Source organism: Oncorhynchus nerka, linkage group LG4 (assembly GCF_034236695.1).
Source record: "Oncorhynchus nerka isolate Pitt River linkage group LG4, Oner_Uvic_2.0, whole genome shotgun sequence".
Lineage (NCBI taxonomy): Eukaryota > Metazoa > Chordata > Actinopteri > Salmoniformes > Salmonidae > Oncorhynchus > Oncorhynchus nerka.
Window position 1 is genome coordinate 43,084,560 of NC_088399.1, and position 24,831 is coordinate 43,109,390.

A 24,831-nucleotide genomic window follows, 5' to 3' on the forward strand; every position below is an offset into this window, starting at 1 on the left:
GAAATTGACAATAATGTTACTCTATAGTGACAGATAAAAGTATATAATGTATAAATGTTGAATATTCTAACGACATAAACATAGGCTATTCAAACTCTGCTCCTTTACAGTGATCCAAGTTCAGTTTGGTTTTTCGCTTCTGTATTGGGATACTACAAGTCTCTGGCAGGGGCGAACTGGCCATCTGGCATTTTGGGCAAATGCCAGAGGGGCTGGTCCATTTTTAGCCCAGTGGGCCTGTCTAACTTGTTTATTTTTAATTATCTGGCTGTTGATGGGGGCCTCAACAATTAAAAATGGTCCGGTGTGTTTGAAATGCCGGTGCCGGTTTCTGGTCCCAGTCTCTGGTGCTGACCAAGAACTGAAGACTAGATATGTATGGCAAATGTGAGGTTAAGTCTCTAAGGATTTGTTGAGTGGTTGGGCCTGGCTGTAGCATGATATTAACATCCCTTATAAATGTTGAGCCAGATAAGGCTCAGACATAGATAGATGCCCCAGGCGTGATGGATGCAACGGAGTGGATCGAAGCCTTCATCCGAGGGCTGATGTGTCTGCTCGGGATCCTGGGGAACAACTGGCTTTGTCTCCGTTCTCTCCCCGGACCCAAGTCCAGTCTCCGCACCAATGAGGTCCTCTTCATCAACCTGGCCGTCTCCAACCTCATCACCAACTACCTGGTGGACCTGCCCGATACCATGGCTGACTTTGTTGGCTACTGGTTCCTGGGGGAAGCCTACTGCTGTGTGGTCCAGTTCTGCTCTGACCTGTCAGAGACCAGCAGTGTCTTCTCCACCTTGTTTATTAGTGTGTTCTGGCACCAGAAGCTGGTGGGCTCTCTGAAACGCGGAGGAGCTCCGATCCAGCTGGATAGCCTCCGTCTCGTAGCCTGTCTCCTGGCTGGCAGCTGGACAGTGGCTGTGGTATTCAGTGTTCCACAATTATTCTTTGTCCGGTTGGAGAGTGGTAATGAGAGCCACGATGACTGTATAGAACTCTTTCCCTCCCAAACTGCAAGGCAGACCTATGAGCCGTTGTATCTGACCTTCGCTAACGCCCTCCCCATCACTGGTATAGCGTTTGCTAGCATCCAGATTGTGATCACTCTGCTAAGGCACCAGGCATGTATCCAGGGCCTGACTTCGGACCATCACAAGGGGACAGCTAATTCTTTACCTAACAATGGACCTTCAGTTGTACACAGCTCGATCAGTTCCCCCCTCTACCAGGTCGAGATCGGGGACAGCATAGTCAGAGCTCCACCCGATCTGAAGAGGTCCTCTCAGCCTCCAGCTAAGCCCAGACCAGGCTCAGGTACTCAGGTGAGGGCAGCCAAGAGCGTGGTGGCCGTGGCCACTGTGTTTGTGGTGTGCTGGGTGACCCACCTGCTGCTGATGATGGCCAGCAACATCCACACGTCCTCCTTGGTGTTGGAGCTGGCCAGCTACATCGGATCCTCTTACACCTGCATCATCCCCTACATCTTCCTCTATGGAGTAAAAAAACTGTCTTTCTCCTGCAGAGGGTAGCTAGATATAGTCATACACTCATTTTCTATTTAGTGGTATCAAGTGCTTTGTATAATTGTTGCTCTTTTTAAAATTGTATTTAACTAGGCAAGTCAGTTAAGAACCAATTCTTATTTTCAATGACTAGGAACAGTGGGTTAAGTGCCTTGTTCAGGGGCAGAATGACATATTTTTAACCTTGTCAGCTCAGGGAGTTGATCTTACAACCTTTCGGTTACTAGTCCAACACTCTAACCACTAGGCTATCTGCCGCCCCAGATGTCTTTAGGACATCTGTGTTGCCTGAAAATAAATGAAATTAGATTGGCATATCGCCATGATTTCATTAGTGTAGTTATACTAGTGTAGACACAAATTCAGTATATACACCATCACGTCTGGGTGAACATCAGTGAACTCCAACGACTCTCTGACAGATCGAGCTATTGATGGTGACTGACAATTAGAAGTGTGTTTATGATGGAAATGTTGTCAACCCTGTAGAATGTTAAGTTACATAAAATACACTATAGATATATACTCACACATGACTTTGATGTTAATGATTTGCTATAATATCTTACATAAAGTTTGTGTTAACAAGCATTTCAACTTCGAGTTTGATTTAATTGCTTCATGAACTTGGGAAATCAATGCCGCATCTCTGGATTCAAGTCTACTTTAATTGTTTTGTTTCCAGCACATTAAAGTCAAAGGCCCGTGCCTGAGTAATTGGAGAAAAGCATCTCAGCAATTATTGCTAAGTTGCAGAGACAACAACCAGCCCTGGGGCACAATTATCCTCTATTAAGGGTAATTATGCCAACAAAAACAACAGGCACACAACAAAGTATGAACAACCCTCTACAATGGGGTGTCTGTTAATTGTCAACAGTACTATGAGGCTGTGTGCTGTGGGGCCTTCTGAAATTATTCAGACCCCTTTGACTTTTTCCACATTGTTACGTTACAGCCTTATTCTAAAATTGATCAACCCCCCCCCCCCCCGCCTCATGTACACACAATACCCCATAATGACAAAGCAGAATACTTAAGTAAATATCACATTTACATAGGTATTCAGACCATTTACTCAGTGCTTTGTTGAATAACATTTGGCAGCGATTACAGCCTTGATTCTTCTTGGGTATGACGGTACAAGCTTGGTACACCTGTATTTGAGGAGTTTCTCCCATTCTTCTCTGCAATTCCTCTCAAGCTCTGTCAGGTTGGATGGGGAGTGTCGCTGCACAGCTATTTTCAGTTCTCTCCAGAGATGTTCGATCTGGTTCAAGTCCGGGCTCTGGCTGGGCCACTCAAGGACATTCAGAGACTTGTCTTGAAGCCTCTCCTGTGTTGTCTTGGTTGTGTGCTTAGGGTCGTTGTCCTGTTGGAAGGTAAACCATCTGAGGTCCTGAGCACTCTGGAGCAGGTTTTCATTAAGGATCTCTCTGTACTTTGCTCCGCTCATCTTTGCCTCGATTCCCACAGCATGATGCTGCCACCAGCATGCTTCACCGTAGGGATGGTGCTAAGTTTCCTACAGACGTTATGCTTGGTATTCAGGCCAAAGAGCTCAATCTTGGTTTCAGCAGACCAGAGAATCTTGTTTTTCATGGTCTGAGAGTCTTTATGTGCCTTTTGGAAAACTCCAAGCAGGCTGTTATGTGCCTTTTACTGAGGAGTGTCTTCCGTCTGGCCACTCTACCATTAAGGCCTGATTGGTGGAGTGCTGCAGGGATGGTTGTCCTTCTGGAAGGTTCTCCCATCTCCACAGAGGTACTCTGGCACTCTTTCAGAGTAACCATCGGGATCTTGGTCACCTCCCTGACCAAGGCCCTTCTCCCCCGATTGCTCAGTTTGGCCGGGCATCCAGCTCTAGGAAGAGTCTTGGTAGTTCCAAACATCTTCCATTTAAGAATGATGGAGGCCACTGTGTTTTTGGGGACCTTCAATGCTGCAGACATTTTTTGGTACCCTTCCCCAGATCTGTGCCTCGACCCAATCCTGTCTCGGAGCTCTACGGACAATTCCTTCAAATTGGTTTTTGCTCTGACATGGGACCTTATATAGACAGGTGTGTGCCTTTACATATTATGTCCAATCAATTGTGTTTACCACAGGGGGACTCCAATAAAGTTGTAGAAACAGCTCAATGATGATCAATGGAAACAGGATGCACCAAGCTTAATTTCAGGTCTCATAGCAAAGGGTCTGAATGCTTAAGTAAATAAGGTATGTTTATTTTTTTTTATAACGTAGCAAAAGTCTTAACCTGTTCTCGCTTTGTCATTATAGGTTATTGTGTGTAGATTTCTGAGGATTCTTATTTATTTAATCCATTTTAGAATAAGGCTGTAACATAACAAAATGTGGAAGGTCAAGGGGTTTGAATACTTTCCGAAGGCACTGTATACACTCAGTGGTCAATTAAGTACACCACTCCCTTAACCAAAACGGTTCAGTCCTACAGACAGTGAGTCAAAGCAGGCAGACGGGCATCCAGTTACTGTTCGATTTAACATTAATTAGAATGGGCAAAACGAGTGACCCAATCAACTTTGAGAATGGTATGATTGGTGCCAGGCGCACTGGTCCAGTATTTCAGGAACGGCTGTCCTCCTGGGCTTTTAACGCATGACAATGTCTAGTGTGTCCTGAGAATGGTGCCACAAACAAAAAACATCCAGTCAGCGGCAGTCCTGTGGGTTGAAAACAGCTCGTTGACGAGAGAGGTCGAACGAGAATGGCAAGAATCGTGCAAGCTAACAGGCAGGCCACAAACAGGCAAATAACAGCGCAGTACAAGTGGTGCGCAGAACGGACAACTCGTCGGTCCTTGTCACGAATGGGCTATTGCAGCAGACGACCACACCAGGTTCCACTCCTATCAACTAAGAACAACAAGCGGCTCCATTGGGCACACGATCACTAACACTGGACAAAACATGACCTGCTTTGACAATTCCCGGTTCCTGTTGCATCATGCTGATGGCAGTCAGGATTTGGCGTAAGCAGCACCATTCCAAGGCCCCATCCGGGCCTGCTATCAACACTACAGGCTGGGGCCGGTATTGTAATGTTTCTGGCAGACGTTAGGTCCCTTGATACCGATTGAGCGACATGTCCATGCCCTGAATAATTCAGGCTGTTGTGGAGGCGTCTCACCCAGTACTAGATGGATGAACTAGATACACTGTGGACAGTTTATATCACAACAGGACCCATACATGGATATCTGTGAACATTCACTTGTGCCAAGAGTTCAAATCAAAGTGTTTATTTTTTATATACTGAACAGGTTGCAAATTTTATTATACATTTTTTTCCAATACAATCTTAAACAAAAAAACAATGACAAATTGAAATTATTCTATGCATGTAAAATTGGCTTATTTGATAAAATTGCTCACTGCAGGCCTGAGTTCTCAGAGTAAAACTGTTTGAACAGCGCCCTTATACAAGGCATGGATCGAGGATTTCAGTCTCATCCCTGAAATCTCAGTTGAGTACAACACTCATACAGTCAAATAAATGCCATTTAACTAGTCAGCCAAAAGCAGACACACTGATTAAGGTGTTAAGTCATTCAGAAAAATAAGAAATACTAACAAAACATGTAAAAGTAAGGTTAAGTTATTACAAACCTTTGGCAGAGAAGGCATTCTTAGCATAATGTAAGGAGTACCAATATTTTACTCTGTATTACGGAGAGGTTGAGTGGTACAGACGAAGCCAAATACTGTCAGCTTAACAGTCTTCTTGACATCTAAACAGTGGGGGGGGGGGGGGGGGATTAATCTGGGTTTAAATGAGTGGAGTGATTAAGACAGCGTCCTCAGCTCGCATCAGAGGCTAATGTCCATGGAACAAATACTTAGGCCTGAATCATGGCAGGCATGTAGAAGGAAAGACACTCATGAATGATATCAGCACGATATACAGTCATCATGTAAGTGCATTTCTCCTCTACATACGTACATTCTATATATTTGACCCACATAAGTACAGTAACTCCATATGTAAATGACAATCCCATCCCTGTAAAGTATTGTCCCCTAATTATGTGTGTGACAACAGTTCATGTTTGCCTAACATTCATTTGTGAAACTAATGCAATTCCCTCAGACACCAATAAGTTGTCTTCACTTCTAGGCTTATGTCACAAAACAAATGCATACTGTACTTATAAAATAAGTTAAAAATAGGATGTAAAAAGTCTGAAGACAGGGGTGTAGTGAGCTGGTCAATAAACCCATTCATGAGAAATGTGGGGGTGTAGTCCTTTGCGACGCAACTGCAGTCTGAGAGACCGAACTGTATTCTCAATATCACTCCACTATCAAAAACCAGCCAGAACAAGAGATATACAGAAGAGTCATGTTATTCAGAACTGTAAACCGGTTTCATTCTGTCTCTATACATGCTGATCTTCCTGTGACCCCTGGGAACCTCCTCAGTGAACTTTCCCCAGCTTGGCCTGCAGGGCCTTGAAGTTGCCGATGGTGAGCCGCAGGGTAGAGTTAGGACTCAGGGACTGCAGCTCCACCAGGTAACCACAGATGTTATCCAGACACACATTAGTGAACCGCCGTCTGACAAGATGGGGAAGGAGGAATAGGAGTTAGACGGAGTGTATTAGATCAATTAGAGATACATTTTAAACATGTTTACAAACAATAATTGGCATGACTACGTACGTATACGGGTTGATATGTTTTCAAATGAGAAGCACGGCCTAATGAAGAGAGCAGCGACGGTTAGCACACGTGGTGATTGGTTAGTTACCGGTCATATGTTGGTACTCTGCTGGGGTCCTCTACGTATCCTGACAGCAGCACATGTATACACTCTACCAGGTGGAGAGGTTTCTTCAGACGCTGCCAACACGGATCCTGGGTGACACAGCCACAGTTCGAGACATTCAGTCTTTTAAGGTCAACAGAACCTTATTAATTAATCAAATAAGGCTCAAGTTGAACAGGTGTAAAATATGAGTTTATAATAACCCTTTATTATGAAGAGTATCTTTATCTATTTGTATCCCAAAACTGCCAGCAATAATTGCCCCTCCGGGATGAATAATGGTCATTGAATTTAATTGAGAGACATACCCGTGTCTTGAAGAGTTGGTCGTAGACCTCCAGCAGACGGGGGAGCTGTACTCCTATCTCCTGCATGGTGAAGGTGACAAAGCCCACGTCCCAATTCAGATGACACACCTCCTGCTCCAAAAACTTCACCAGGAATTCTGGAGACAAGACAGTAGAAAAGTACTGTACATTAAACAATTTGCCCATCTCTGTAGTTCAATGGTAGGAGACAACCTAGGACAGGTGTTGGTGGATAATGAAGCAATTACAGATGAAACGTCCAGACCCTATAGACATAACACCTTAGAGACAGAACTGCTAATGTAATTACACTCAGTATGGATGTCTTACATAGAGGACAATCAGAGAATTGGCTGAATAAATTAAAGTAGGCATGTGGTTTTACCTAGTGGAAAGTATCTGGGTGTTCCTGCGTAGATTTTCCCCAGAGACACCAGTTTGAGACTCAGAGCTCTCATCCTGTCAGCTGGACTCATGGCCACACTGTCACCCAGCTCTGGAATAAAGGACAAATAACAGAATTCAAGATTTAGGTTGTTTATCTACTTACCCAGAGCCAGATGAACTCATGGATACCATTTGTATGTCCGAGTGCAGTTTGGAGATGATTGAAGCTAGCATATTGTTAGCGTGGCGCAATTCCGTGAAGTCTCCCGGTACAGTATCCAGCTCCTCTCAAAAGCAGGGGAATAGACCTAACTACTCCAAAACTGCGTGGTAGGCCATTTATAGTCTTACAAAGCTATACATCGTTATCAATATTTTACCAATATGTTCATTTCTCTGATAATCATAAAAACTAGATTCTATCCACTTCCTTTTGTCGCATAGAGATGTATGGAGATCTGTCCCATTATGGCCTCTTCAGCACACGGGCAGCACAATTGAGAGATCATTTGCAATCTCCATACATCTCTATGTGACAAAAGGGAAATAATAAGGAAGTGGATAGAATCTAGTTTTTATGATTACCCGTAACCAACCACCCAGTTTCGGAGTAGTTAGGTCTATTCCTTAACTACTCAAGAGAAACACGTTGGATAGCGTCAGGAGCACTTGTCTGTACACACCTTTCTCCATGATCTCCTGCCACAGAGAGTGCACCAGGATGGGGTCAGAGTGACCAGCACAGTGGATGATGGCCAGTTTGCATTCAGATAACCGGAAGTGATCTGCAAACTCCCCATACAGCTAGATAGGAGGACAAAGGACAGGGGTATTAAAACATTTACTGTATGGGAGGAAAATGTATTACCAAACAGAACTATTAGAGTGAGGGGCAATGTTAGATATCCATGCACCGTTACCTTGGTGATGTCCATAAGCTCGGAATCCAGTTGTGACATGGCTCCCTGTACAGAGGGATGCTGGGAGTAACGTCTGCTCAGAGTCTCCTGGATCTGGACCTGAATACGCACCACCTGGGAGGCAGGACCGACAATATAAGCTTAAGTTGACAGAGCCCAAATCTAAACCTCATCAAAAAGGGGCCAAAACCTAAAAATTCAGCGAGGAGTTATTTCCCCTCCCCCGTACCTCCATCTTCTCCTCCAGCTCATGCAGGAACTCCCCTTCAGCTCCTTGAGCAGAGATGCAGGAGGAGCTCTTGGCTGACAGGATGGCCCTGGAGATGTACTCCAGCCTCTGCTTCAGGGAGATCTCAGTACTGCACACAGACAGACACACATATAATATGTTCGCACTCCTTTTTAACGTCGCTCAGAATCTACATGAATGAGGCCATTTTCATTTGTCAGTGGTAGCGCCGGGCTCTATCACTGTGGAAATGGCCCATCAAGACTCGGGGGGGGGGGGGGGGGCTGTTAGATCATACCTGTGCATGTCAGCGAGCCTGGCCAGGACGTGAGCTGCCTTGCCAAAGCTACGGCTCTTCTCATAGTACCGCCACAGCAGGTCCATGTTCCGCACCTTACTCTGGTCCTGCTTGATCATGTGCATCAGGTGTTCCTCCAGGTATGGAGAGTTCACCTGGATAGAGGACAGAGAGAGAGACAGAGACGATAATAAACCACAATGAAAGAATGAAAGATCAGTTTAATGCAATATACTCATCCACTATAAAGAACAGAACCAGGCATCTCAGGCCGTGATTGTGGGACAATGCCAGAAGGTTCTTACCTCCAGAAGCTTGTCGGTGAGGTCAGCCTGTATCAGCCAGTTGTAGAGGGCTATGTGGAAGAGTTCATCCTGTGACCTCTGGGCCAGACCAATGACCTGCTCAAACTGCCGGGGAGAGCGAGAAGATCACGAGACAGTTCATCCATAGCATGAATGAATTAAAGGCCAAATCTTTGGACCTAAACATTTCCAGCCTTATACTAAACAATAATGAAATTATTATTTTCAGAAACAAATTCCTATTATTGTTATTGGGGGTAACAGTCTCCTCCACGCAGCACTTACGTGGGCGGTGGCATCCTCATTACTCAGCATGTTGGGGTCAGAGGTCATAACAGGGGGTCCTGGCTGCTTAGGGACACTGGGAGACTGAGGAGCCGCTTTACTCTGGTTCACCAGCTCCTGCATGGTGTCTGTGATGCACTTATAACATGACAACCTACAGGAGGAGACGAGGGGGTGGTCAGTCTGTCAGCACAAGGGAGAAAATAAAAGGGCCAGGAAGTCCCTTAGCAGATATCTATTACCACAGTCTCATGATCAACGTGTACAGGTGGTTAAGTTACCTCTCCTGGAAGGCCAGTGCTCCAGCCTGGTCCTCCTCTGGTTCTCCGTTCTTATAGAAGTGAGGTCCCAGCCTCTGAGGATCCTTCTTATCCGCTGCAGTCAGGCACAGCTCAAGCACCCCCTCATAAAAACGCACTGAGAGAGAGAGAGAGAGAGAAACACACTTAGCGTCCCATCCACACTAAGCATGAAGAGTCAAGGACATTTCAAATAGCATTAGTGTGATGGCCAAGGTGTGTGTGGAGCCTTACCCTGTCTGTACTGGGAGCAGACCAGTGGCAGGTCTGTGTGTTGGCTGATCAGCTGGTAGAGTTGTAGTGACTCTCTAAGTGTTCTCTCCTTATCGATCTTAGTCTGGATCTGTCTGGAGCCCTGCAGCAACTCATTAGCCTGGGAGGGACAGAGGGAGATGTAGTTCTGAGATACATTTGTAAAGGGAAAAAGAGGACCGAGGAGGCAACCGTGGATGCTATCAAACTTTGCCCAGGGACTGCAGATGGGACCTTGTAGTCAAAATCAGATGGGCATCTTCCCTGTCATATAGACAAATAAAAACACAGCGCGTGTATTTGTAGACTACCTTTGAGCAGACGCTGTCGTCGCTGCTGTACAGCAAAGGACAGATGTCTCTAAGGTGGTTGCTGATGGCATCGACAGAGGCGGAGTCTTTGATGTAGACGTTGATGAGGGCTGTGATCAGAGCTCCGGTCAGCTCTCGACCCCGGATCACTACGTCCTTAAAACTAGCCCCCTTCATCTGGTCCTGGAACTCCTATTACAAGTCACACACGGGTTACAAACAGGAGACATCTTTACAAAAGACTTCAGAAATACACCTTCCTCCATATTGATTTGGACAGTGAAGCTAAAATGTAGAAATTTGTCTCTATACTCCAGCATTTTGGATTTGAGATCAAATGTTTCATATGCTGTGACAATACAAAACGTCACCTTTTATTTGAGGGAATGTTCATACATAGCAACAGCTCTGGTGAACATTCCAGCAGTCAGCATGCAAATTGCCTGCTCCCTCAAAACATCTGTGGCATTGTGTTGTGTGACAAAACTGTACATTTTAATGGCCTTTTATTGTCCCCAGCACAAGGTGCACCTGTGTAATGATCATACGGTTTAATCGGCTTCTTGATATGCCACACCTGTCAAGTGGATGGATTATCTTGGCAAAGGAGAAATGCTCACACTAACAGGGATGTAAACAAACATGTACACAACATTTGAGAGAAATAAGCTTTTTGTTCATATGGAACATTTCTGGGAACTTATATTTCAGCTCATGAAACATGTGATCAACACTTTGCATGTTGCATTTATATTTTTGTTCAGTATAGTTAAGTGTAGTATTTGGTCCCATATTCCCATCATTCCTTAACTGCATCAAGCTTGTGACTCCACAAACGTCTTGGATGCGTTTGCAGTTTGTTTTGGTTGCATTTCGGTAAATAACGTATTGTCATTTGAGTCACTTTTATCGTAAATAATAATAGATGTTCCTGAACACGTCTACATTAAATGTGGATGCTGCCATGGTTACGGGTAATCATGACTAATGATACGTGAGACAGTTAGAGGAAAAAAGACCATACCCCACCAAAACGCTAACCTCTCGCCATTACCAATAATAGGGGAGGTTACCAATTTTGGGGGGAGACTAGATACCTAAAGTGCTTACATTTGTAAAAGGTTAAACAGATATCTATTAAAATACCCTCTAATGAACGGTGGTGACATGTACTGTCACCTCATTTGAAACATTTGATCTCAAATCCAAAAATGCTGGAGTATAGACACAAATTGACACATTTTAGCTTCACTGTTCAAATAAATACGGAGGGGAGTGTGTGTTGATGATTAACCAATTAGATTAATTAGTCTGACTGACAGCACAATGTAATCCTGCACATCCTGAATATCCAGCGCTGGTTTCCCGGACAGATCAAGCCTTGTCCTGGATTAAAAATCTATCCCAACGGAGAATGGACTAGGCTTAATCTGTGTCCGGGAAACCAGTCCCCAGTGAGGTCATTGGTGCTGGAAGCTTACCATGGGCAGTTCAGAGATGATGAGGCTAAACTGGTGGTCACACAGCAGCTTCCACAGTGCCAGGGTCTGACAGGAGCGATGCACCAGCTGCTGGATACCCTGCAGGGACATCTTCTCATAGGCCTGAGCCTCGGCTGTGGACGGGGAAGAGAGAGAAACCGTAGTCACAAAGTACAGAGACCACAAAATATAAGTATAGTGTTTTCTCATTGGTGTTAGGATTCTACTCCAACAATGCAGTCATTCTAGTTGCTCCTGGATTTGGAATGGCAGTTTAACATCCACACATTACTTACTGTGGTACTTCCTCTGGAGTTCCTGCTGGACCTGCTGAGAACTGGCTCCTCCATCAGGCCGCATGAAGCCCAGCAGACGCTGCTGCAGATTGGCTGGAGAGCTGAAACTGCAGATGCGTGGAGTTCAACATGCAAATAAAATACTATTTATTTCACTAGATGACCATAGAAGTGTGGATATATAGTACCTCCCATAAAGCAGCCAGCCCAGGTCTTGGCCATGGGGAGAGGCAGGGTCCAAGGCTCTGTCTTACCTGGCTGCCCCCAGAGACGAGGGGCTGAACTGGGAGTTCTTATCCAGGAAGTCCTTCAGACCACGGAGCTCCAGAAGAACTGACTCCAGATCAGATGAGCTGGCTGTGCTCTCCAACTGGGGCAGAGAGAGAGATTGATCATCCTCAAATTAACTTGCAAAGGAGGAATATAATATGCTGTTAATGCAATACTCACAATACTGACAGCCTGATTTCCTTTACTGATGGTCTTCTCAACAGCAAGACTCCCATCCCAGATATTACTGTTAATCAATAACGTTCACAAGTTAGTGAAGCCACTCAAGTCATGCTATAAGTGAAACATGAGTAATGTCTCTCAGTCCAGTACAAAGTCAATTAATTTTTTTAAATGCATTTCCCCGAGAATGGAAGTGAGGCCTGAGTACAGTACGCTATCCAGGTGAAGGGACTGACCCCATTATGCGTGCGAAGTAGACACTGATGCCATTGTGTTTCCCTGAGAAGACCACCTCTGGCCCAGAAGACATGCCAGTGATGGGGGCGGAGGGCATGGGCGTGGCTGGTATATAGGGCGTAGACACACTCTGGGGCATCATACCTGAGAGATTGTTGTCAGGGCACACACACACACACACAAACATTAAACACTTGAATGTTGTTAATATTCAGTGGGTGAATGTGTTGAGTACTGTCAATGGGCAAGGCACTCTGCAAAAAAAAGAAAAAGGGCCGTGTACCTGGAACAGGCGTTGCTAAGAAACTAGGGTTAGGCATTGGACTGCTACCAACCGGCATAGGGGACCCTAAAACAACAGGCAGGCAGGGAGTAAGACAATTGATCAGCAGTCTAATTGCAATGCACTGTGTAAAACTTATACAGGGGATTTTGACTAGGGCATTATTGCCATGCTCCAACGAATGGGAATTTGGCTTTAAGCAGAAATCCTGCCTCAGATGCGCCTCACCTGGTACAGGAGAGCCGAACAGAGCGCCGACGTTGCTCGGAGCAGAATGAGCCGAGGGGAACCTCATCTGAGCCTCTCCTCCATACCTAAAGAAGGCTCTGGTGGCCCACTGAGACACCTCTCTGTCGCAGGCAGCACTGGAACAGGCTACTATCAGAGCAGTGGCACATGCCTGCTCCTCCTGAGGTGAAGAGGGTTAGATCAACACAGAAATAAAGAGTGTGTGTAGCAGTGCTTGCAGTAACAAGACAATGAGTAATGAGATTCATACCCTGTGCAGTTTGAAGAAGCGTTCGACTTCTTCACTCTCTCCACCAGTACCGCTCACCAGTAGGTGGCGCAGCTGGTCCACCGGCCGCAACTTGTGGAAGATGTGACTTCCCTGGAAAACCATGAATAACAACCCGTGTATAGACGTTTGTTCACAAAATGACAGACAGGACTGCACAGGTTTCATTGACCGTGTGAAGTTACAGTGCCATACTAAGCCGTAAAATCTTTACCGTACCTTGGCAGAGAGAAGGACAAATTTCTGTGGAGGGACATTGTGTTGCTGCACCACGACAGGAGAGTCAGTGAGGGGAACCTGATCCTTATTCAGGGGGGTAGAGATTTTAGGTGCCTTCTCCTCCTTGATGGCACAAAGCGCCCAGGAGTGGCCATCTACATTGGACATCATCTGCAATGATATACACAGACAATAGAACTATAATGCTCTGAAGCCAAACAAATACTACATTTAAAAGGAAACTAAATCATAGCATATGCATTGCAAAGTAAGCTGGGGTTTTGACTACACATAGTAGTGTGTCTAATTTCAACTCCAAAGCAGATGGGTTTTTACATCTCTAATTAACTATGACCCTCACTCCCTCAGCTCCCACCTGAGCCTCCATCAGGGGTTTCTTAAAGGGGAAGGAGTCGTGGTTGATGCACCACAGGATGTCACTGTCCTCAGTCTCAGACGCTGCCATCAGGAGAACTCCTGTAGGGATAAACACCAGAGACACATGAGTAAACCTTTAGGTTTATTACAGGATAGCGTATAGACTGCAGAGTGGCTTTTACCTTTGCTGTGCAGAGCCTTGTGGACCTTGGCAGGCTTCTGCAGGGTGGAGGACGCAGAGAAGCCTGGAGGCAGGCGGACATGGACCAGAGCAAGCAGGCAAGGGCGTACCCCTGGCTGCTTGGCATGTGGTGGGGCAAAGGGAGCGGTGCTGAAGTAGAGACGCACTCCTACAAGCAGAGATAGAGACCTACATAAGGTCTTTGTAGATACTTATTCCGCAATGAAAATAATGTCAGTACGGCCTCTATTTCCTCTCCCATGTCAGTCCGTCTCCTTACCTGCATGAGTGACAGCCAGCAGGTGGCAGTCGGACGACTCCGATCGGTCTATCACAGAGATCTGAATGATGGGTTTAAACACAGAGCGATCTATGGTCCTATAGGGAGCGATGTAAAAGAACAAAGAGATTCATTTTGATTTGTTCTTAAGCAGTGATGAGCGTTGACCATCTGAACCATTCACTAGCACTCTGGATTTAACCAGAGGTGAGGAGTAGCTGACAAACCTGGCAACGTTTCCTGCTGCAGCCACGATGGAACTCTGTGACATGGCTGCCACACGGCTCATACCCTGCCCATCTACACCCAGATCATACACCTGGAACAGACATCATCAGCTTTTAACTCAAGGTCCCAATTCAGCGTTTCCCAAACTAGGTCGCAACCCCACGTGGAGTCGTCTGATATGAAAATGGGGTCGTGGGAGAATTTCCAAAATCCTTATTTTTTTTTGCGCATTCAAATGACCTATCGTCATTGTATCTCAAAATCACTGTAACGTGGTTAAACTTAAAAATCTAAATGAAAACTATTAAAATCTTAAACTCAACCAGAGTACTCTTAGATCGTGGGGAAATGCACTTGAATCGGAATTATTCAGGTGCAACAGTCAAGTGCGGCCTTTTGAGCGGTCATGTGGACATATGCTGCAGACAAAGCATTGACGGGTCCATCACGGAGGAGTTTTGGTCCCTGACTCAGAAGGGAATACCCTGCAGTCTCTCTCAGAGCGTTAAAACTCATGGTACCCTTTGGCCGGTCATATCTGTGTGAAGCTGGATTAATTGCTCTCGTCTGCATTAAAATCAAATATTGATCCAGGTTGGATGTGACAGCAGAGATGAGGTGCGGACTGTTGACCACGCCCCCTGACTTTCAGCAGCTCCAATGCGACATGAATCAAGCACACCGATCTCATCAGTGGTGATGATAGGATAGATACATTATGTCAGTTCAATTGGCTGTTATAGGCCCAAATTAAAAGTATGTGTTCGTGAGTTGACAAGACAATCAGAAATACTGTTACAATGTTTTGCAATTGACTGCAATAGTCCCAAATAAAAAAGTAAACACTGGCTGTTAATCACATCATGTTGAGAATTTTCAGATATCAAAATGGGGTCGTAGATTAAATAAAATTTGGGAACCCCTGTTCTAAATAGTACAACCTTTTGAAATGTCTGACAAAGTTCTACCCAAAACATCACCCTATTCAACAAATAAACATATTGATATTTACTACAGTGCTACCATTCAAATAGTTGGGTTGTGTACCTGTAGAACCCCCTTCTCTGAGCGGGTGAAGAGTGTGTTACGGGAGTTGTCAATGGCAATCTGCACTACCGGGTCTGTGGGGCACCAAGATAGAAAAATAGTCAAATTCAATTCAAGAACTAGAGCACAAGAAAGTTCCAATTCCACAAGGAGCCTCTGAACTATCCTTACCGTCCTCAGAGAAGGAGAACTGGAGCAGAGAGGGGACTAGGAAGGACAGGCTGCTTTTGGAGTGGTTAATCTTCCTGCAGCGTTGGCTGAACCAGCCTGCCTCGGCCTGGTAGGCTACCTCATACAGGCAGCCATCTTTCCCTGCCAGGAAGATGCGGCCCAGGTCGGTGGAGGTGATGGCCAGGAGGTAGGTGTTGTCTGTGGGGATGGAGTACAGCGGGTCTGGTAGTAACTGCATCCCTCCAGACATGCTGTCATTCAACCCTGATAAAGAGAGGGAGAGGGAAAGAGAAGTTGAGAGAGTAAATCCATTTCTGAAGTAGCCCATTGTGGGTTAAAGACGTTCCAGTGATTTTTATACTTTTCCTGTTGAAAAGCGATATCCCAGGTATAAATACAGTAAACACAGACACTAAAGGGCAGTGGTGGAAAAAGTACCCAATTGTCATACTTGAGTACAAGTAAAAGATAACTTTATAGAAAATTACTCAAGTTAGTCATCCAGTAAAATACTACTTGAGTAAAAGTATTTGGTTTTAAAGTACAAATAATTTCGAATTCCTTATATTAAGAAAACCAGACAGCACCATTTTATTTTTTATTTAACCAATAGCCAGTGGCACACTCCAACACAATTTACACACAAAGCATGTGTGTTTAGTGAGTCCGCCAGATCAGAGGCAGTAGGGTAGGGCTGGGCGATATGGCCAAAATATATCATGTATTTTTCAAATTTTTGACAGTATGACGGTATTTTATGTTTTTGATTCATAAAAGCTCTAAGTTGGCTTTATGAGTAGAGCGTGACAACACATATATTCTACATTATTTCAATGGGCCTTTCTCCATTCGGATTGTTTTATTCTGTTCAATTCAACTTCAACCTAAAATTATTTCCTGCATTTCCTGCACTCATTTGAGATAATTTCCACACTGCCACTATATGGGCAAAAATACTAGGCTTTATTTAACCAAATGTCGCAATTGCGATATAGATCAAAACCCTTGGGTGAACTTTTGGAATCATGGAAATATAATTTTTATTATAATTCTATAGTTAGAATATAAATAATGGTGGGCACTTTGAATAGTGTTGTTTGACATAACGAATGAAAATGCAATGGACGAGTTATTGTGACATAGGTAGGAACCAAAGTGGTGTTCAGTGTTTCCTAGGGGACCCTATAATCTTTGGCTACATTAAATCTTTATTCATATAGTCAACATATTCATGCTTCACCTATTCCTTTTTGATTTAGAAGATACTGTTGGACAAACATGCTGATTTAAGCCTCCACCAGTACTGGTATCAGGCTGTATTAGCCAGCTACGTTTGCTCTGACTCAGTACTTTTGTCAGCTAGTTCGCTAGCCAGCTAACACGATTTAGCTTAACTTGGTAAGGAAATACTAGCTGTTTGCAGATGTAAGAAACACACACACGGCGTATTACATTTAAGAAACCAAACATTAAAATACCGTTATAGAAGGTAAAGTAAAAACCCAAACTGGTCCGTGCATAAATACCGGTATATAGTCAAATACAGTGTACCGCCCAGCCCTACAGTAGGGATGACCAGGATGTTCTCTTGTTAAGTGTGTGAATTGGATCATTTTCCTGTCCTGCTAAGCATTCAAAATGTATGGAGTGCTTTTAGGTGTCAGAGAAAATGTGTGGGTAAAAAGTACATTATTTTCTTTCAGAATGTAGTAAAAGTTGTCAAAAATATAAATAGTAAAGATAACTACAATAGTAAAACATACTTTGAATTACTGCTTAAGTACTTTACACCACTGCTAAAGGGTAAAAAATATATGTTTTAATAGTGTTCAGACAACTGCAAAATTCAAGGAGTAGGGCATTCAAGCATTTGGACTGATGGTGACTTTGTGATGTCATCAGCCTCCCCTCTTGGTTGAGGAACAATAGAGAACAAAAAAGGAAAAGAGCACCCCCCACTTGTGCCATGTCATGAGGATACACGGAAGACCTATTGAGATGTGCCATTTGTTAAAGGGATACTTTGGGATTTTGGCAATGAGGCCCCTTTATCTACTTCCCCAGAGTCAGATGAACACCTGGATACCATTTTTGTCTCTGTCAAGTATGAATGAAGTTAGAGGTAGTTTTGGGGGCCAATGCTAACTAGCATTAGCACAATGATTGGAAGTCTATGGGTATCCGCTAGCATGATTAGTTAGCAATTCCACAAGAGCTAGTTAGCAACGACACTAAAACTGCACACAGAGACAACGATGGTGTCCAGGGGTTAATCTGACTTTGGGGGAAGTAGATAAAGGACTCATTGGCAAAATCCTGAAGTATCCTGTTAAGTAAATCAGGTGTTAAATGAGGTGAAATGGAGAATGGAGTAGGACTTTAATACTAATACCAACAACACAAAGATAAATCTAAACCAAATCAACCAATTTCAAAACTGTATGTCGAATTGATGACACCGGGTTGTGTGCTTCAGGTCTAGGAGGATCATCATTACTCACCTGCCTGAGCTTTAGGGAAGCTGAGCCCCAGGATCACTACATCCACAGGAGTGGCTAGGACCAACAGGAAGTGGATGTGTGGCTGGAAAATCCCTGTGGAAAGAATTAAGTAATTTTTTCTCTCCCAATGCAGCCATTTAAAAAAAATCTCAATATCAAATTATATTTGGGTAACAATTAAGTACCATACTCTTAGATTTTTGACCATTTTAAATTGAAAACAAGACACAAAATTAGCTTCTTAGCAAAGAGGAATTTATCAAGCAAGAATTTTTCTAGGACTGTCTGGGAGTGGTCTGAGTGGAGAGGGGAAACATAGCTGTTATTGGCAGAGAGGTTTGGAACACTTTCTTATTGGTCTATTACCTAAATGTACAGCCTGGTGATATCACCAGGCAGGCAAAAACTCTATTCCTTCAAAACAGGCTGAAATATCAGGCTTCCCCACCCCCCATACAGGTCTTACACTAAATGGGCATTATCCTTCTCACAATATTATTCCAGCCTCAGTGTGGGAATAAGTTTATTAGGTACCCCACCCTGTTCACAAAAAAGGCTCACTCCTACAGAGTCCATGAACCCATCTTGCCTGCTGTCATTGGTACATGCTGGTGGCGGTGGTGTAAGGAATGTTTTCCTGGCACACGTTCGGTTTCTTGATACCAATTGGGCAACAAACACATTGTAGAATCCATGCTTCAGACTATTCTGGAGGCAAAGGGGGGGGGGGTCTGACCCTGTACTAGATAGGTGCACCTAATATCTATGCACAGTACAAATCAAAGGTTTGGACACCTACTCATTTCAGGGTTTTCCTGTATTTTTCACTATTTTCAACAGTAGTAGAATAGTAGTGAATACATCAAAATGATTAAATAACACATATGGAATCATGTAGTAACCAAAAAAAAGTGTTAAATAAAAAAATATGAGATTCTTCAAAGAAAGTCCCTTTATCTTGATGACAGCTTTGCACACTCTTAGCATTCTCTCAACCAGCTCTCTGGTTACAGCCTCATTCTAAAATTGAATAAATTGTTTTACCCCCCATAATGACAAAGCAAAATTAGGTTTAGAAAACGTTGCACATTTATAAAAAAAAATAAAAAAAGTCAATATCAAATTTACATACGTATTCAGACCCTTTACTCAGTACTTTGTTGAAGAACCTTTGGCAGTGATTACAGCATCGAGTCTTCTTGGGTATGATGCTACAAGCTTGGCAAACCTGCATTTATTTGGGGAGTTTCTCCCAGTCTTCTCTGCAGATCCTCTCAAAGCTCTGTCAGGTTGGATGGGGAGTGCTGCTGCACAGCTATTTTCAGGTCTCTCCAGAGATGTTCGATCTGGTTCAAGTCCGGGCTCTGGCTGGGCCACTCAAGGACATGCAGACTTGTCCCGAAGCCACTCCCGTGCCTGTGTGCTGAGGGTCCTTGTCCTTTGTCACAGTCTGAGTGGGTTTTCATCAAGGATCTCTTTTTACTCTGCTCCGTTCATCTTTGCCTTGATCCTGACTAGTCTCAAAGTCTCTGCCACTGAAAAACATCCCCACAGCATGATGCCGCCACCACCATGTTTCACTGTAGGGGTGGTGCCAGGTTACCTCCAAACATGACACTTGGCATTCAGGCCAAAGAGTTTAATCTTGGTTTCATCAGACCAGAGAATCTTGTTTCTCATGGTCTGAGAGTCTTTAGGTGTCTTTTGGCAAACTCCAAACAGGTTTTCATGTCCCTTTTACTGAGGAGTGGCTTCCGTCTGGCCACTCTACCATAAAGGCCTGATTGGTGGGGTTCTGCAGAGATTGTTGTCTTTCTGGAAGTTTCTCTATCTCCACAGAGGAACTTTAGACCTCTGTCCGAGTGACATCGGGTTCATGGTCACCTACTTGACCAAGGCCCTTCTCCCCCGATTGCTCAGTTCGGCCGGGCGGCCAGCTCTAGGAAGAGTCTTGTAGTTCCAAACTTCTTCCATTTAAGAATGATGGAGGCCACTGTGTTCTTGGGGACCCTTCAATGCTGCAGAAATGTCTTGGTACCCTTCCCCAGATCTGTACCTCGACACAGTCCTGTCTTGGATCTTCCAGACAATTCCATCGACCTCATGGCTTGGTTTTTGCTCTGACATGCACTGTCAATTGTGGGACCTTATATAGACAGGTGTGCCTTTCCAAATCATGTCCAATCAAAAGAATTTACCACAGGTGGACTCCAATCAAGTTATAGAAACATCTCAAGGATGATCAATGGAAACAGAATGCACCTGAGCTCAATTTCGAGTCTCATTGCGAAAGGTCTGAATGCTTAAGGTATTTCTGTTTATTATTTTTAATACATTTGCTAAATTTAAAAAAAAAAAAAACAGTTTTTGCTTTGTCATTATGGGGTATTGTGTGTAGATTGCAGAGGATGTTTTGTTATTTAATCCATTTTAGAATACGGCTGTAAGGTAACAAAATATGAAAAAAGTAATGTGGTCTGAATACTTTCCGAAGGCACTGTATACTAGAGGTCGACCGATTAATCGTAATGGCTGATTTCAAGTTTTCATAACAATCGGAAATCGGTATTTTTGGGCGCCAATTTTATTTTTACACCTTTATTTAACTAGGCAAGTCAGTTAAGAACACATTCTTATTTTCAATGACGGCCTAGGAACAGTGGGTTAACTGCCTGTTCAGGGGCAGAACGACAGATTTTCACCTCGTCTGCTCGGGTGATCCAATCTTGCAACCTTACAGTTAACTAGTCTAACGCAATAACGACCTGCCTCTCTCTCGTTGCACTCCACAAGGAGACTGCCTGTTACGCGAATGCAGTAAGCAAAGGTAAGTTGCTAACTAGCATTAAACTTATCTTATAAAAAACAATCATAATCACTAGTTAACTACACATGGTTGATGATATTACTAGATATTATCTAGCGTGTCCTGCGTTGCATATAATCTGACTGAGCATACAAGTATCTGACTGAGCGGTGGTAGGCAGAAGCAGGCGCGTAAACATTTATTCAAACAGCACTTTCGTGCATTTTGAAGGCAGCTCTTCGTTGTGCGTCAAGCATTGCGCTGTTTATGACTTCAAGCCTATCAACTCCCGAGATGAGGCTCGTGGAACCGAAGTGAAATGGCTAGCTAGTTAGCATGCGCTAATTGTCGTTGTGTTGCTGGTTCGAGTCCAGGGAGGAGCGAGGAGAGGGACGGAAGCTATACTGTTACACTCGCAATACTAAAGTGCCTATAAGAACATCCAATAGTCAAAGGTTAATGAAATACAAATGGTATAGAGTGAAATAGTCCTATAATAGCTACAACCTAAAACTTCTTACCTGGGAATATTGAAGACTCATGTTAAAAGGAACCACCAGCTTTCATATGTTCTTATGTTCTGAGCAAGGAACTGAAACGTTAGCTTTCTTACATGGCACATATTTTACATGGAACATAATGCACTTTTACTTTCTTCTCCAACACTTTGTTTTTGCATTATTTAAACCAAATTGAACATGTTTCATTATTTACTTGAGGCTAAATTGATTTTATTGATGTATTATATTAAGTTAAAATAAGTGTTCATTCAGTTGTTGTAATTGTCATTATTACAAATAAATACATGTTAAAAAATGGCCGATTAATCGGTATCGGCTTTTATGGTCCTCCAATAATCGGTATCAGCGTTGAAAAATCCTAAAATCGGTCGACCTCTACTGTATTAACATACAAAAATCACATTTTTGACTGCACTGGGCCTTGAATCCAAACACCTACAGAGCTGTTGTAATTTTAAATATAGGAAACACAGCTCAGGTGAAAGTGTGTTGCCATTTTACCTGCTTTAGGTTTGACCAGCCCCACGGACAGGATGGTTTCACTGAGTCCGTCAAAATATGCAACGTCCCCCCTGTGGAACAAAGTGATGACAGTGTCCAATGAAAATGGGTCCATGTTTACTGCTCCTGCAATGTTTTTTTGAACAAAATAACTTAATTTATGAGTGCTTGGTACTCACCCATCCTCATAATTCCACATAAAGATATCGTTGTCAATGGTGAGCCATGCTCGACAGATTTCAGGAAAAACTCCCATCATACAATTGCACTGCATATCTGTTAGGGGAAGGTTAAGGACTAGACAGCTTTTCTGAAATGGTGGTTAGTTTTACACAATTCACATAATTCTGCACAGACATTTCAGTTATATGGGTGAGACCTGGACAGTTGAACACAGCTCCCTCTGTGTATTCTGATTCAGAGGGGTTGGGTTCAATGCGGAAGACAATTCAGTTGAAGGCATTCAGTTGTACAACTGACTAGGTATCCCCCTTTCCTTCCCCTAGTCTCTGAAAAGGATACGGCTGAATTGCTCCACCAGCTCAGGGGGTAGGGGAACCCTTCGGAATGCACTGAGCTCAGGAAGGTTTGGCACGCTGATCAGCCCAGGTCCCTGAAGAGGGTAGTCCATGTCTGACCCCCCAGACAAAGATGGCATGTCTGCAACACCGAGTGGGGAGTGAACTAAGCCCTGAGATGTGGCTGTAGCCTCCCTACGCACAGTAAGCTGGCTACAGCCAAAATATCAGGGCTAAAGTGTCTTGTGAGATTAATTGATATGACAAACTTGAACAACATATAACCTTGCACCGCCAATTACTTGACTTACTGTGTGAGGGGACATTAAGAAGCTCTGAGAGGTCAGGGAAGCAGCGGTCATCCTGGAGGTGTCTGTCTATGAGCCGGCCAGAGCTCTCCAGCGCTTCCGCAAGGGCAGCAGCAGGACTGCTGGGTCCCAAGGTGGACGGCATGTTTGACACTGTGGGACTGATGAGATTCGCATGAGAAGATGAACATATTTCAGCACCACTGTGACGTCAGCCGTGGTCAAAATCCAACCACAAACAAACCAGACTGTCACCGCAGGTGCAACTTTACGGGCAGACATGTCCCCTAACTTGCAAACTATACGACAGATGAAAGGCAGTACGGACATAAACGGTTGATTATATGGCAAACAGAGAGTAGCCAACTAGCAATCTCTATTTAGCCTGTCCAACCCCGTCACCACGTTCTGCAATGACTCTGTAGGTAGTTAACGTTGGCGAGCTAACGTTAGCTAGCCAATTAAGTTAGTTACACACAACACTTTTGTTTATCAAAATAAGGCTGGTGGAAGTTATAAAAGTACGTGTGAAACTGGATGAGTTAGCTATCTAAACTAGTTATATAGTAGGTTAATAGCACATAATAGCACATCTTGCTAACACTAAAATAGCTAAAAACGCGGGCTAAACCCTGTTTATTTTAAGCTGCGAGCTAACGTTAGCTAGCTAACGTTAAGTTAGATTTGTTGAATAACGTTCGCTACTTTTCTTACAGCTTACCGTACAGAAAGCAGTCCGGACGTAATTAATTGTTAACACAATGTGTGATAAGCAAAATATTCTAGTCCTCGGTGTAAACAAGTGTAGCAACTAGCCCGCCAGCCTCATGACACTTTTGAACAGGGTGAAAGGTTATAGGATGTACTTCCTGTGTAATTTCAAATACGCGTTAGAGGTGAATTTCTACATGCTCTCTACACTAATGGCATTTTCAAATGTGTTGAACTTTTCATAATATTTCGTTGCCCAGACTAAAACGACTGGCCTTTTCACTTTTTTTTTTCAGCCGATAGAATCTGTTCTTGCAGCACAACGGACACTGTAATTACAATTTCTGTCCACTAAGAAGCGCCAGCGTATTAACTATAGGTTTGGACATGGTACACACACATACCAGTTGAAGTGCTGAACGCATGTGCGAAATATCAAAATCCTCTATTTTCGGGCAGAAACAGAGCGCTCTGATTTTGGGCGGCAGATAGCATGGCGGGCAGGAGGAGCGTTGGGCCAGTAACCGAAAGGTTTGGCAGATCGAATCCCCAAACTGACAATGTTAAAAGCTGTACTTCTACCCCTGAACAAGGCCGTTAATCCACTGTTCGACGGAGGTGGATGTCGATTACTGCAGCACCTCTCTGATTCAGAGGGGTTAGGTTAAATGTGGAAGATACATTTCAAAACATTCAGTTGTACAACTAACTAGGTATCCCCCTTTCCCTAATGAGCTACTCCCATTTCTTTTTTAGCCTGAAACAACAACAAAAAAACAGCCTGGCATTCAGCACTTGACAGATTTGTTGGGACAGGCAACAAACTGTTTCTTTACGGCACAAAACCATATTTATATTTTTCTGAATATTAATTTTCTTATGCGGATCGTCCATCACGTTCATAGAGTACATGGTTATACTAAATCCAGTTCATTACAAAAACTGTCAGTGGCATACAGAAACAAGATAAAACAAGATAACAGATGGATTCACCACTGCTTTTTGCAAGGCCCTATCTGAAACTGAGTTGATGAGCGATGGATTTGAGTTCTCGGAGTTGCAAACACCTAGGTAATCAAACACCGTGGACTACTAAATTACCACAATAAACCCAAGACAAAATTGACCATATTACAATTCTACTACTAGGGAATCAAAATACTGTAGCCCTTACCATCATCCTGGACCTTCCACGTATAATATCAAAAACTAAAACAGAAAACAACCAACAAAATTGACAAACAACAAATGACAAGTTGACAACATATACTACATGGTGGTGCACC

At 43.7% G+C, this 24,831-nt stretch overlaps 2 protein-coding genes across 2 annotated transcripts; one reads left to right on the top strand and one right to left on the bottom strand.

Moving 5' to 3' along the window:
- Positions 1-506: 506 nt before the first annotated feature.
- On the top strand, positions 507-2,047 carry LOC115128929 (alpha-1A adrenergic receptor). Its single transcript, XM_029659067.2, has one exon. It carries the CDS (start codon positions 507-509, stop codon positions 1,527-1,529), a length of 1,023 nt encoding a protein of 340 aa, XP_029514927.1. The 3' UTR covers positions 1,530-2,047.
- Positions 2,048-4,772: 2,725 nt separating this feature from the next.
- On the bottom strand, positions 4,773-23,692 carry nup155 (nucleoporin 155). Its single transcript, XM_029655080.2, has 34 exons — positions 23,556-23,692; positions 22,838-22,995; positions 22,531-22,668; positions 22,188-22,284; positions 22,009-22,079; positions 18,181-18,273; positions 15,680-15,943; positions 15,509-15,582; positions 14,461-14,552; positions 14,234-14,331; positions 13,955-14,122; positions 13,771-13,871; positions 13,395-13,565; positions 13,158-13,268; positions 12,887-13,067; positions 12,659-12,724; positions 12,375-12,519; positions 12,136-12,202; positions 11,940-12,055; positions 11,686-11,792; positions 11,390-11,523; positions 9,909-10,100; positions 9,580-9,718; positions 9,328-9,463; positions 9,047-9,200; positions 8,762-8,866; positions 8,457-8,611; positions 8,159-8,288; positions 7,930-8,043; positions 7,693-7,813; positions 7,008-7,118; positions 6,623-6,759; positions 6,297-6,403; positions 4,773-6,103 (listed from the first exon to the last, which is right to left on the bottom strand). The coding sequence occupies exons 2-34, from the start codon at positions 22,977-22,979 to the stop codon at positions 5,965-5,967; spliced, it is 4,176 nt and encodes a 1,391-aa protein (XP_029510940.2). The 5' UTR covers positions 22,980-22,995; positions 23,556-23,692; the 3' UTR covers positions 4,773-5,964.
- Positions 23,693-24,831: the final 1,139 nt, after the last annotated feature.